A 13,344-nucleotide genomic window follows, 5' to 3' on the forward strand; every position below is an offset into this window, starting at 1 on the left:
GTTTCCTCCGGGTACTCCGGTTTCCTCCCACATTCCAAAGACATACTGATAGGGAATTTAGATTGTGAGCCCCATTGGGGACAGTGATGATAATGTGTGCAAACTGTAAAGAGCTGCGGATTATGTTAGCGCTATATAAATTAAAAGATTATTATTAAAAATAAAAGGTTATTACTGTTCTGGTTCAGCTCCCCACAGCAAATATTGCTTCTGATTGGCACTAAAATCATTACCACCGGTCATTGTGAGCCGGCAGCTGTGATCGGAGGTAAATAGTTTACCGTCGATAACTGGCGTTGGCTAATGGGACTACTACCGCTAGTAACAGTAGGTGGGGTCTTCATAGTTCCCATATAAATGAATGGAGAGAGCACCGCATTTGTGACCAACTCCTCACACCTGATGGAGTGTGATGGGATCCCATTCTCAAATTAGTTGTTGTACCCAGTTATCCATTTGTTCTTCTTTCTGGTGCTTTCTACATTGCCCCTTACATCAGCTGGTGCTCTTTCCCAAGTTTCCTTACATTTAAGCAAAACTCCACCATTTTTTTATGTTACCACTGGATTGGTGCTTCTAATCTAAGGTCCCTGCCCCTACTCTTATGTTTACCTGCCGCCGTCTTCACCTTTTATTGCCGCCGCTCCTGTTTGATGGAAGAGCCGGAGTTCACTCCTAAATGTAAGTCTATGAGAGCCTTGTCCTGTATCTTATACACTTGCATTTAAAGCTTGTGATTTAACTTCTGAATTCCAGCTAGTCAGAAGTTGCATTTACAAAATGGCGCTGCGGGAACGGAGCGTTTCCAAAAAAAGATGAAGACGCTGGAGGGTGAATATTGGAGTAGGTGCAAGAACCTTAAACTAGTAGCACCATTCTAGTGATGAAAACAAACCAAAAAAACGCAGCAGTGGTTCATTAGCAGCTTGTGCTCACTCACAGAGACTTTTCATCCAGCTTGGCTCTCCAACATTTCTTTGAACTGACTTATTCACCATTTCTTATGCTAACCTCAAAAAGACAGATCTGTCAGTAAAGCAAGTCAAACATGTGTATGTCCTGACAAGGTTATTAACATTGTCTGCCTCTATGCACAGGGAAGCTTTCTTGTTCAATGACTGCCTCTCTACTTCAGCATTGACTTCCACTTTTGATCTTCTTTGAATGCTTACAGAGAACCTGTCAGCAGGATTTTGCTAAGTAAACTATATGCATTGTCAGATTGGCGCTGTTGCACTGATAAAAATGATACCTGGGGTGAAGGTTAACATTACGAGCTTGAGAATACCAGCCCTCAGCTGTCTGTGTTAGCTTGGCTGGTTGTCAAAAGTTTGAGGGACCCCATGCCATTTTTTAAATTATTGATTCAAATATTCAAAAACTGCTTGGGGACCCCTCTATTCTTGATAACCAGCCTTGCTAACAGTGACAGCTGAGGGTTGCAGCCACCAGCTGTGAGTTTTACCTGGCTGGTTATAAAAAAAAAAAGGGAAATCCATGTCATTTTTTAAAATTATTTATTTAAAGTCTCATAGTGCAGTGCTGAGTTCAGAGAGTTCACTGCAGCTCACTGTAAGACGTTTCCCCTGGTGTTGAGGCCAGTGTTTAAGATGAGCAAATTGATAAGTGAATTGATCAATATCAAGTATAATTCGTTACAAATTTACCCCAAGTTTCTTGAGCAAATGTGTCATTTGTCATAGTACCATAAAAACCAAAGACAGTAGCATAGGACTGGGGAATTGGGGCAAAGGCAGTGAAAGGTAAGAATGGGACGAAAGACAGATGAGTATAAAGTTTTACTATTTATTTAGTCCTCGGCCCTCAACAGAATCTACATGACCGCTTTACAGGCAAACATCAATTTGTGTGGCCACATGACCTCCACATAATGCCCTGCGGCTATGATAATCTTGTGGACTATACCTTGTATAATAGTATCGCAGTCACCACAGATCAGCAGTAACAAGTGGACCACAATTTGTATGACAGAGTTGTTTTCCATCTCTAGAGTCACTGGGTAAGTCTTCTGTAGAGTGTAAGCTGTTAAGGTCACCGGTGTCCTCTCTCTGTCTCCCGCAGAGTGTAAGCTTTTATAGTCAGCAGGGTCCTCTCTCTCTCTTTTAGAGTGTAAGCTCTTATGGTTAGCCTGTCCCTCTCTCTTTCTCTCCTGTAGAGTGCAAGCTCTTATTGTCAGCGAGGTCCCTTATCTCTTCTGTAAAGTATAAGCTGGATATCCTTAAAGACAAAAATGTCCAGGAAGGATGGGAAATCTTGAAAAATGAAATTCTCAAAGCACAATTGTTAACAATTCCGAAAAGAGGGAAGAATAGGAAGCATTTAAGGAAGCCAGGATGGATGAACACAGAACTTAAGCACATGCTAAAAAGGAAGAAAAAAATGTTTATAAAATGGAAAGAGGGAGGCATATCTAAAGAAGAATATAATGCTGTCTGCAGAACCTGCAGGGCACAAATCAGATTTTCTAAAGATGACAATGAATTGAAGCTTGCAAGAGATGTCAAAAGCAATAATAAAGGATCTTGGGGATATGTCAAAAGTAAAAGAAAAGTTAAAGATGCTATAGGATTTTTACAGGATGAAAATGATGAAATGGTAAGACAGGATGTTGAGAAGGCCGAACTGTTAAATTCCTATTTTGCATCTGTTTTCTCTCAGAAAGTAAATGTAACATCAACTGTTCTTCACTGTCCTATTAAGGGAATAGAAGAATCCAGGATATCTATAAACAGAAAGATAGTGAGGAAACACTTAGCTAACCTAAATGAATTCAAGTCTTCAGGTCCAGATGAATTACACCCCAGAGTACTGAAGGAGATAGCAGAAGAAATTTTTGAACCCCTCTCCATAATCTTTGAAAATTCTTGGAGAACAGGAGAAGTCCCAGAAGACTGGAGAAGAGCAAATGTTGATCCTATTTTCAAAAAGGGGAAGAAGGTGGACCCAGGCAACTATAGACCGGTGAGTCTGACTTCTATACCAGGAAAGATCTTTGAACAAATAATTAAGCAACATGTATGTCAGTACCTGGATAAGAATGAAGTGATTGAACAGAGTCAGCATGGGTTTGTAACTAATAAGTCATGTCAGACTAACTTAATTTCCTTCTATGATGGAATCACTGATTGGGTGGATCAAGGAAATGCTGTAGACATAGTATATCTTGACTTCAGCAAAGCATTTGACAAAGTATCTCATACCATCCTTTTTGAAAAAATGACTAAGTATGGAATGGACAAGGCAACTGTTAGGTGGATTCATAACTGGCTTAGTGATCGGACCCAAAGAGTGGTCGTAAATGGCTGCACATCCAGTTGGAAGAATGTTTCAAGTGGGGTACCACAGGGCTCTGTCCTGGGCCCTGTATCGTTCAACATCTTTATCAACGATTTAGATGAAGGAATTGAGGGTAAACTGATTAAATTTGCTGATGACACAAAGCTAGGAGGGATAGCTAATACTAGAGAAGAGAGAGAGAGGATTCAAAAAGATATAAATAAACTAGAGAAGTGGGCAGCAACTAACAGAATGGTTTTTAACAGGGAAAAATGCAAAGTACTACATCTGGGCAATAAAAATGAAAAAAACATATACAGAATGGGAGGAATAGGGCTACACAACAGCACATGTGGAAAAGACTTGGGTATACTAATAGATCACAGACTGAATATGAGTCAACAGTGTGGTGCAGCAGCAAAAAAGGCAAATGCAATTCTAAGATGTATTAACAGAAGCATACAGTCTAGATCACGTGAAGTCATTATTTCCCTCTACTCCTCTTTGGTCAGATCTCATCTGGAATATTGTGTCCAGTTTTGGGCACCACATTTTAAAAAAGGCATCAATAAACTGGAGCAAGTTCAGAAAAGAGCGACTAGAATGGTGACCGGTCTGCAAACCCTGTCTTATGAGGAAAGGTTGCAGGATTTGGGAATGTTTAGTTTGCAAAAGAGAAGACTGAGAGGAGACTTAATAGCTGTCTACAAATATCTAAAGGGCTGACACATTGTAGAAGGATCAGCTTTATTCTCATTTGCACAAGGAAAGACTAGAAGCAATGGGATGAAACTGAATGGGAGGAGACACAGATTAGATATTAGAAAAAACTTTTTGACAGTTAGAGCGATCAATCAGTAGAACAAGCTGCCACGAGAAGTGGTGAGTTCTCCTCCAATGGAAGTCTCCAAACAGAGGCTGGACATACATCTGTCTGGGATGATTTAGCAAATCCTGCTTTGAGCAGGGAGTTGGACCAGATGGCCCAGGAGGTCCCTTCCAACTCTACGATTCTATGATTCTATGATTATAATCAGCAGGGTCCTCTCTCTCCTGTAGATTGTAAGCTCTTAAGGTCACAGGCGTCCTCTTTTTGTCTCTTGCAGAGTGTAAGCTCTTATGGTCAGCCTGACCCTCTCTCTTTCTCTCCTGTAGAGTGTAAGCTCTTATTGTCAGCAGGGTCCTCTCTCTCTCCTGCAGAGTGTAAGCTCACATGCTTAGCCTGTTCCTTTCTCGTATGGGGAGTGTTATGATTAGTGAGGTTCTTTCTTCTCTCCCTTACATGTATTTTACAAACAATTGTAAGCTTTCCTGTATTGAAATTCTAATTTAGGGAGAAAATGTATTGAGGTTGGTGAATATCAATTTCGAATGATTTGTTCATCTCTACTATGAAGGGCAGTGTGGATTATTGAAGCCATAGAAAATAGCATTCAGCTGCACATACTGATCTCAAGTTTGCAAACAATATAATCGGCAATAATTTCTATTACTTCAGGAAATCGGGCAGGGTATGCTCGAACAATGGCATTCTTAACAACTGATGTTTACATGTAGTCATACGTTCTCGGAAACCTGGAGCTGGAATGTAACATGGAACTCGTGTTATATAAATTTATGTTACAACAATGTTCTTGTATGTTTGATTACAAAAAAGGTCGAACAGGAAGTCTTCCCGCTTCTCGCCTTATATATACACCTTGTAGATCTGCTTCATTTACATTACCTGAGGCTCACCGCTCTAACATAGAAACCTCTGAGAAGCATCCACTATCGAATTCAGGTAATTGAATGAATACTGTATATGATGATGACACCTTACATACATTTATTGGTTATTTTACATTTTAACGTTTATGAATTTGCAGCTTCGTGCGATATATCACAACTAGTGATGAGCGAGTATAGCCGTTGCTCGGGTTTTCCCGAGCATACTCGGGTGGTCTCTGAGTATTTTGGCCTGCTCGGAGATTTAGTTTGTGCCAACGCCGCGGCTTTATTTGTGACTTATAGACAGGCTGAATACATGTGGGAATTCCCTAACAAACAGGCATTCCACACATGTATTCAAGCTGTCTAGAAGTTGCAAATCATGCAGCTGAGGTGAGGAAAACTAAATCTCCGAGCACGCCAAAATACACCAAGATCACCCGAGCATGCCCGAGCAATGAGTACACTCGCTCATCACTAATCACAACCTTTTTGAGAATTTTTATTTCGAAAATCACCAGGTGTTTCTAAAACCAGATGGTGTTTAATTTTAGAACTTTGATTTGTGGACAGCGAACCAAGTGGTGGGGCATGGTACTACAGTACAATGCTCTAACCCTACTTGAATTGTAAAGTTAGTATAATTCTTTGCATGATGGCATCAAAATGAATTGACCATAATTATTCAAGTGTCTACTAGTATAGACTTGTTGGCTGATTGCTGCCATTTGTAATATTTTGGGGACTATCACTATGAGAATGGATGTGCTCACAGTTGTAATTATATAGATAAGTATGGCACTCTATTACAGCTGAGATCCTCAAGTCTTGGCATGGGGACAGAATCTGAAAAGCTGTTAGACGAACAGGTTTTACTGATTGTAGCACTGTGCTAAATGAGATGTTTCCACTAAACCCTGCAGCTATAATTAATTGCAGGATAATCACAGGCTCGGCAACAAATGATAGATTTAAGTTAAGGCCCCGTCTCACTAAGCAATCTCGGTAGAGAGATTGCTGCTGAGTCACAACTTTTGTGACATAACAGCGATCTCACCAGCGAGATCACTGTGTGTGACAGCGATCAGCGAGCGGCCCCCCTGCCGGTATCGCTGGTCGCTGCAAGAAACCTCTGGACATTTCTTTGGTCGCTGGTCTCCCGCTGGCCAGCACGCATCGCTGTGTGTGACAGCGGGAGACCAGCGATCAGGTGTAAAAAATAATAAAAAAATAAAAAATATAGTTATTCTCACCTTCCGACGTCGCGTTCAGCCATCCTGCCTCTCTCCACGCTCCCGTCCCAGTGATCCTTTGCACGAATGACCGCGAGACTTTGTTATCCCGCGAGACCGTGACATCTCGCGGTCATTCGTGCAAAGGATCACTGGGACCGGAGCGTGGAGAGAGGCGGGATGGCTGAACGGGACATCGGAAGGTGAGAATAACTATATTTTTTATTTTGATTCTATTTTTTACAGGATGGCCAGCGATGACGGGCGCTCGGCATCGCTGTGCTGATCGCTGGTGAAGCTGTCTGTGTGACAGCTCACCAGCGATCACATAGCGATTCACCAGCGATCCTGACACCTTGATATCGGTGTCAGGATCGCTGGTAAGTCGCTTAGTGTGATGGGGCCTTTACTGCACACCTTATCTTAATCCCATAGAGAACATGAGCTTTAACAAGCTCAGGAGCGGGCAATTATCCACCATTTCTGACCAGGCACACTTTCAGGTTTTATCAAACGTGCTCTTACCGGCTTTAAAAAGTGTTTTCTGTATATTGGTAACAAAATAACAAAATTAAAGTAGCAAATATTCGACTATTTTTCACATATTTCTAATTTTCACTATGGCCATAAATTCACAAACAAACATTTTAAATTGCGTTTCTCTATCTCTCTCTCACTCTATTTATATATCTATAATTTTTTTTTTAATTAGCCAAATAAAGAACACAAACATAAATAAGTAAAAAATACTGACAGTCTTAATTGCTGTTTCTAGGCTGGTCCCTATAAAAATAATTATATATTACATTATTAAGTATTTATATAGTGTATATATATATATATATATATATATAGTGTAAATACTTTATAATATAATATATAATTATTTTTATAGTGACCAGCCTAGAAACAGCAATTAAGACTGTCAGTATTGCATTTATTTTGCTTTAATGCTTTAATTGTTTTTATTTTTTTTTCTATTTATTTATTTATTTTTTTTTTTTTTTCATTTATCCAATCCACTAAATTCTTTAAAAAAAAATGGGGAGGGGGGCGTGATTGCTGAACAAAATGATACATTCTTTTTATTGCTTCTTTCCTCTGTAACTGGGGCTGGTTTATTAGCCTCAGTTACAGACACCATTCACTTTCCTGACTACATAGCAGATCTGACTGGGTCTCCTAGGACCCTACAGCTCATGTTCCTTCTGGACTCCTAGTTATCAGATGATCACTGAGTGTGGAGGAGGAAGCATGGTTAGGGCTTCCAAATCTGTATATACAAGCACTGGTTCAGTATGGTGTAAACAGTAATGTAGAAGGTAAACATAGTAAAAAAAAACACATTTATCTCCTCTGGGGGGGAGTCGGCTGGGTTTTGATCCACTATCTCACTGCAATGCATTGATGTTTTGGAAAGTCTTTGTTAGATAAAGTGAGGACTGTCCAAACAAATATAGTCTTTGTATAGTCCAAAAAATGAACGTAACGCTAAGGTCAAAGACACACTATACATAAAAAACTTTAAAATCTATAATTTTGGGGGTATATCAAAAAATGAACAGCAGCACACATATATAAATCTAAACCCTATTAATGTCCTAAACCTCCCACAGCAGAGATGGCACCCTATTGATATATGAAAAATGGCGCTCCTACTTCTCGGTGGCTGTAAATGAGTGACTCTGTAAAGTCCCTATGATAGATTTAAAGGATAGGTGAGGTTTAGGACATTAATAGGGTTCAGATCTATAGAAGTGTGTTGTTTGTCTTTTTTGATATACACAATAAATTTCTAGACTTTAAGTTTTTTATGTATAGTTTTGTGAAGTCCAGAAATAGCTAAAGGGATTGTCCACAACTAGGACAGCACCTTCGTGAGCTAAATGTTTAGCCCCAAAAAATAAAAAAAATGCTATTGCTCACCTCATGTGCCGGCGCCGTTCCAGCGGTGTGGGCACTCGCGTTCGCGGGGCTCTCGTGCAGTTATTGTGACACGTAAGCCGGTACCCAATCAGCGTCTTCATACGGTTGAATAATCAATAGAAAGTCAGAGAACAACTGCTCCCTGCCCGCCCCATTCGGTCATCGCTTCCTATTATCGCACACGGCTGCATGCGATCTGCGCACCCTATCTTTAGCATAGGGTGCACAGACCATGCGCTGGCCGTGTGCTAGCAGGATTTTGGCGTGCGCTGCGCACTTTTGAAGGTGTGCCGAGCGCGCCAAAATGCAACATGGTGCGATCGGCGCACACCGGCACACCTTCAAAAGTGCGCAGCGCGCCAAAATCCTACTAGCGCACGGTATGCTAAAGTTAGGGTGCGCAGATCGCATGCAGCCGTGTGCGATAGTAGGAAGCGATGACCGGATGGGGCGGGCAGGGAGCGGGCAGGGGGCGGGGCTTAGCGGCACCGTGCGCTGCATGTAAAAAGCGCCAATCTGAAACCAGCCTTAATTAGTTAAACATACGAAGGCAAAAATTTTGCTGAAATAGAAAAAAAATTGTAAGCAGGTAAACTTCTTTACGTGGAATTTTTTTCTAGTTTTACAAAACCTTCCTTGAATTTGAATTTTTTTTATTAGTCCAAGAAGGGGATTTGAACATGGAATCTTCTGGTCGCTACATTTTTGCATTGCTATGTATTTTCAGATAACACAAGAACAGGACCAAGAAAACTCATAAACCTTGAGGACTTTGTTAGGTCCCAACTGACATGTTAACCCATTGGCATAGAACATGAATACATGGAGGTTATAATGTGACAGAAGAAACCGATTCTCTATGTCTAACTGCTTAGATGCTGTGCCACCATTAGCTGCAGCATCTGAGGGATTAGATCGACACATCAGTCTGTTCTAAGTATCTTCCATTTTCCTAACTAAGGTCTCATTATTCATTCTAAAGTGGAGTCTTTTTTCCTCATACAAATAAATCTAATGTTGAGTTTCTTGGTCTTACAGAGTGATGGAGCAGCGTCTTACTAATCTGTTGATGCTGATACTATTACAGGTATGTGTAGTACAAAAATCTGCATCTTGAATGAGCAACTGTGTAGATCCCGAACCATTGTAACAAGTTGTGTAATGTGTTCATAGGGGCAGATTTCTTCTGTCTTTTCCACCCCCGTCAATGAAAACAGTGCCGTGATTTCCAGCTCTGAAGACAGTGAAGAAGGACTGCCTGTTCTCGCCCATCCAGTGAGTATTTCTTGAAGCTGCGCTAAATGGAGAGCAAAAGATAACACTAAATGGAAGACTAGAAGTCAAGTTCTGGTTGTTTACCAGTGTAAAGGATTTCAATTATTTTTCAGCTAGAAAGTGACAAGAAATATACAGTATATATATTTTTTCTGGGTGGCCTTTTGTGCCTCATTATAGTGCTTTGAAGAAAGCACTATATTGTGATCCGAACGCTGCTAACTTCTTTTTCTGCTTCTTCTTCTTATTATTATTATTCAGTTGATTTTCTGCAATTAATGCGGCCCGAACCGCTACACGCACAGACTCCGATGAGGTGTCGTTTCGAAGCCAGCATCCACGAGTGGTGTGCTAAGTAATTTTCGTGTCGATCGGATTTGTTGTTTTTGCACAATTTGCGTTTGAAAAAACATTTTCCTCAATGCATTTCAATGGGAAAATGTTGCCACAGTCAAAACATGCCCTGAGGCGATTGAAATGGCAGTTAAGCTCATTGATATGCGCAGGCAGAACCAGTTACTATGCCAACGCCTACGAACTTCACATGACCCCTCCAGGACAGAGTTTCTGGCAGATAATATCAGCTCTTAAAGCGAAACCCACAGCACAAATGCAAATCTAGCTTCATCACATGACGCATGCCCCTGAGAGAGAATGTGCACCAAAGTGGATTTAGAAGCCCAGTGAGCCAAACTGGCTCTTAAAGGGCCGACGCACCAAAGTGATTCTTAAAGGGCCGGCACACCGAAATGAGTCCAAAAGGGCCGGCGCGCCAAATCGAAAGCTGAGTGACCCCAGGCTCCAAATCGGAGGCTGAGCCACCTCGGCCTCCAAATCGGAGGCTGAGCCACCCTGGCCTACAAATCGGAGGCTGAGGTGCCCCGCCCACCAAATCGGACACTGAGGGGTCCCGCCCACCAAATCGAACCCAGAGTGGCCCCGTCCACCAAATTGGACCCAGAGTGGCCCCGCCCACCAAATCAGACCCTAAGGGGCCCCGCCCACCAAATCAGACCCAGAGTGGCCCGCCCACCAAATCAGCCCCTGAGGGGCCCCACCCACCAAATCAGACCCTGAGGGGCCCCGCCCACCAAATTAGATCCTGAGGGGCCCCACCCACCAAATCAGACCCTGAGGGGCCCCGCACACCAAATTAGACCCAGAGTGGACCTGCCCACCAAACTGGACCCTGAGGGGCCCCGCTCACCTAATTGGACCCAGAGTGGACCCGCCCACCAAATCGGACCCAGAGTGGCTCGGCCCACCAAATCACACACTGAGGGGCCCCGCCCACCAAATCAAACCCTGAGGGACCCCGCCCACCAAATCAGACCCTGAGGGGCCCCGCCCACTAAATCGGACCCAGAGTGGCCCTGCCCACCAAATCGCACCCTGAGGGGCCCCGCCCACCAAATCAGACCCTGAGGGGCCCCGCCTACCAATTCGGACCTTGAGGGGCCCCGCCCACCAAATCGGACCCAGAGTGGCCCCGCCCACCAAATTAGACCCTGAGGGGCCCCACCCACCAAATCAGACCCTGAGGGGCCCCACACACCAAATTAGACCCAGAGTGGACCTGCCCACCAAACTGGACCCTGAGGGGCCCCGCTCAGCAAATCGGACCCTGAGGGGCCCCGCCCACTAAATCGGACCCAGAGTGGCCCTGCCCACCAAATCACACCCTGAGGGGCCCCGCCCTCCAAATCAGACCCTGAGGGGCCCCGCCTACCAATTCGGACCTTGAGGGGCCCCGCCCACCAAATCAGACCCAGAGTGGTCCCGCCCACCAAATTGGACCCAGAGGGGCTCCACCCACAAAATCAGACCCTGAGGGGCCCCACCCACAAAATCGGACCCTGAGGGGCCCCACCCACAAAATCAGACCCTGAGGGGCCCCACACACAAAATCGAGACCCTGAGGGGCCCCGGCCACAAAATCGGACCCTGAGGGGCCCCACACACATAATCGGACCCTGAGGGGCCCCGGCCACAAAATCGGACCGTGAGGGACCCCACCCACAAAATCAGACCCTGAGGGGCCCCGGCCACAAAATCGTACCCTGAGGGCCCCCACCCACAAAATCGGACCCTGAGGGGCCTCAGCCACAAAATCGAACCCTGAGGGGCCACACCCACAAAATCAGACCCTGAGGGAACCCAGCCACCAATTCAAGCCCTGAGGAGCCCAGGCCCCCGAATCGGATCCTGAGGGGCCCCACCCACCAAATCAGACCCTGAGGCCAAAATGGCCCCTGAGAGGCACCCACAGTTAAAATGGATCCTGAGTTGAAAGTCTTGCAGGGGTAGCAGGCAAGTCTCTCTTAAAGGGGCATCCCGGGAACCATTTCAAAGCACTATCTGTACTTCCTTCAGGAAATACACATCTAGTTTCTTATTGGAAACAATAGTGGGGTACACCTTCTGTTTCAACCAAATGTTTTGCAGCCAAATCACAAGTTTGACTTCACAACAAGAAAAAAGATAGAAATTGATGAAAATGTACAGTAATCTTTTACAGTTTATGTAAGATTTAAAGGGGTTATCCGGGACTTTAATCCCTTTTGAATTTGGGTCTAAGAGCTAACAGACAAGTAATTACTACTTGCCTGTCTATTCTGCTCCACACCGATCTCTGCCAGTTCAGAGTGGTCACCGCTATGAGGCCCCTAGAATGCTTTTACTTCCCTCACACCTAATTTTTCCAATGTTGTGAAACTCAGGCTCAACAACTCAATTCCACCACCTTCACCCTCATACACAGGTGTAGTGGAGTCATTCCTGCTTTTGTGGTGGCAAAATAACTGCCTTATAAAATGTCATCTTCTCACCAGCACTGAGGTGGACATTCTTAAAACCAATGAAAATAATGGCAGGGTGCACCGTTACAACATATAACTGCAATATCTACTCAGCAGCTTTTTTATTATTATTATTATTAGTAGTAGTAGTAAAAATAGTGTCCTCATTAAATAATGTTATGTTTAGCAAAGAAATGTAAATTTTAATCTTGCATTAACGGAGATAGAGAAGGTTCAGCACTTAAGGTAGATGAGGAGGACCCTTGAAAGAGTTTTTCCATATTAAAAAGTGATAGCATATCTCTACGATATGCAAGTACTGTCCCCTGTTTGGGGCCCACATGATCCAGAAAACAAAAGCATCCCAGCTCTGATTTAGCACTATGTCCCCATGCTGGGTGTCCTTTCAAAGAGGTGTTTCCTTGACCCCCCACCTCCCAAATGCATGAAGAAAGGCAGTGCAGCTCTAATCACATAGGAGTTGATAGGGCTTGAGGTGTTAGTCTGCAGTTACTCTATGTGTCCGCAAGCTGTGAAGATTCTCTGCTATGGAATTGGCGCATGACCGCAAGTATGTGATTTGCATACACGTGGTCATGTGTTGACTAGACATGCACAACCTCCTTTAATGCAAGTGCATTGAGTGAGGTCGAAAACATCTAGTTGGAATGTGGATGGAAGCATTCAAATCACATACTTTGGGGTCACATAACCACCCGCTCATGGTGCCAGCAGTGTGCGCTGTGAGCCAAGGTATTTAGATACTGGGTGAGGGCAATATACCGAACCATTTACCTGTGATGAAATAAAATCTAGCTACTGTTCTGACTTTGCATTAGGCAAATCATAGTAACATAGTAACATAGTTATTAAGGTTGAAGGGAGACTTTAAGTCCATCTAGTTCAACCCATATCCTATCCTAACTTGCCTTAACATGTTGATCCAGAGGAAGGCAAAAAAACCCCATGTGGCAACAGTAAGCTTCACATTGGGGAAAAAAATTCCTTCCCGACTCCACATACGGCAATCAGACTAGCTCCCTGGATCAACGCAATATTAAGGAGACTAGTGTATATACCCTGTAATATTATACTTTTCAAGAAAG

General features: G+C 43.5%; 1 protein-coding gene across 1 annotated transcript in view; it reads left to right on the top strand.

Annotated features, from left to right (window-relative positions):
• Positions 1-4,952: 4,952 nt before the first annotated feature.
• The window catches only part of LOC141098543 (cysteine-rich venom protein-like), a 48,451-nt gene continuing 40,059 nt past the window's right edge, over positions 4,953-13,344 (top strand). The window contains exons 1-3 of the mRNA XM_073586421.1: positions 4,953-5,080; positions 9,204-9,252; positions 9,339-9,440. Coding sequence (XP_073442522.1) covers positions 9,208-9,252; positions 9,339-9,440 — 147 coding nt within the window. The 5' untranslated portion in view covers positions 4,953-5,080; positions 9,204-9,207. The remainder of the gene's footprint in view (positions 5,081-9,203; positions 9,253-9,338; positions 9,441-13,344) is intronic.

The sequence above is a fragment of the Dendrobates tinctorius genome, unplaced genomic scaffold (assembly GCF_039654945.1).
Source record: "Dendrobates tinctorius isolate UK_male_01 unplaced genomic scaffold, ASM3965494v1 ptg000093l, whole genome shotgun sequence".
Lineage (NCBI taxonomy): Eukaryota > Metazoa > Chordata > Amphibia > Anura > Dendrobatidae > Dendrobates > Dendrobates tinctorius.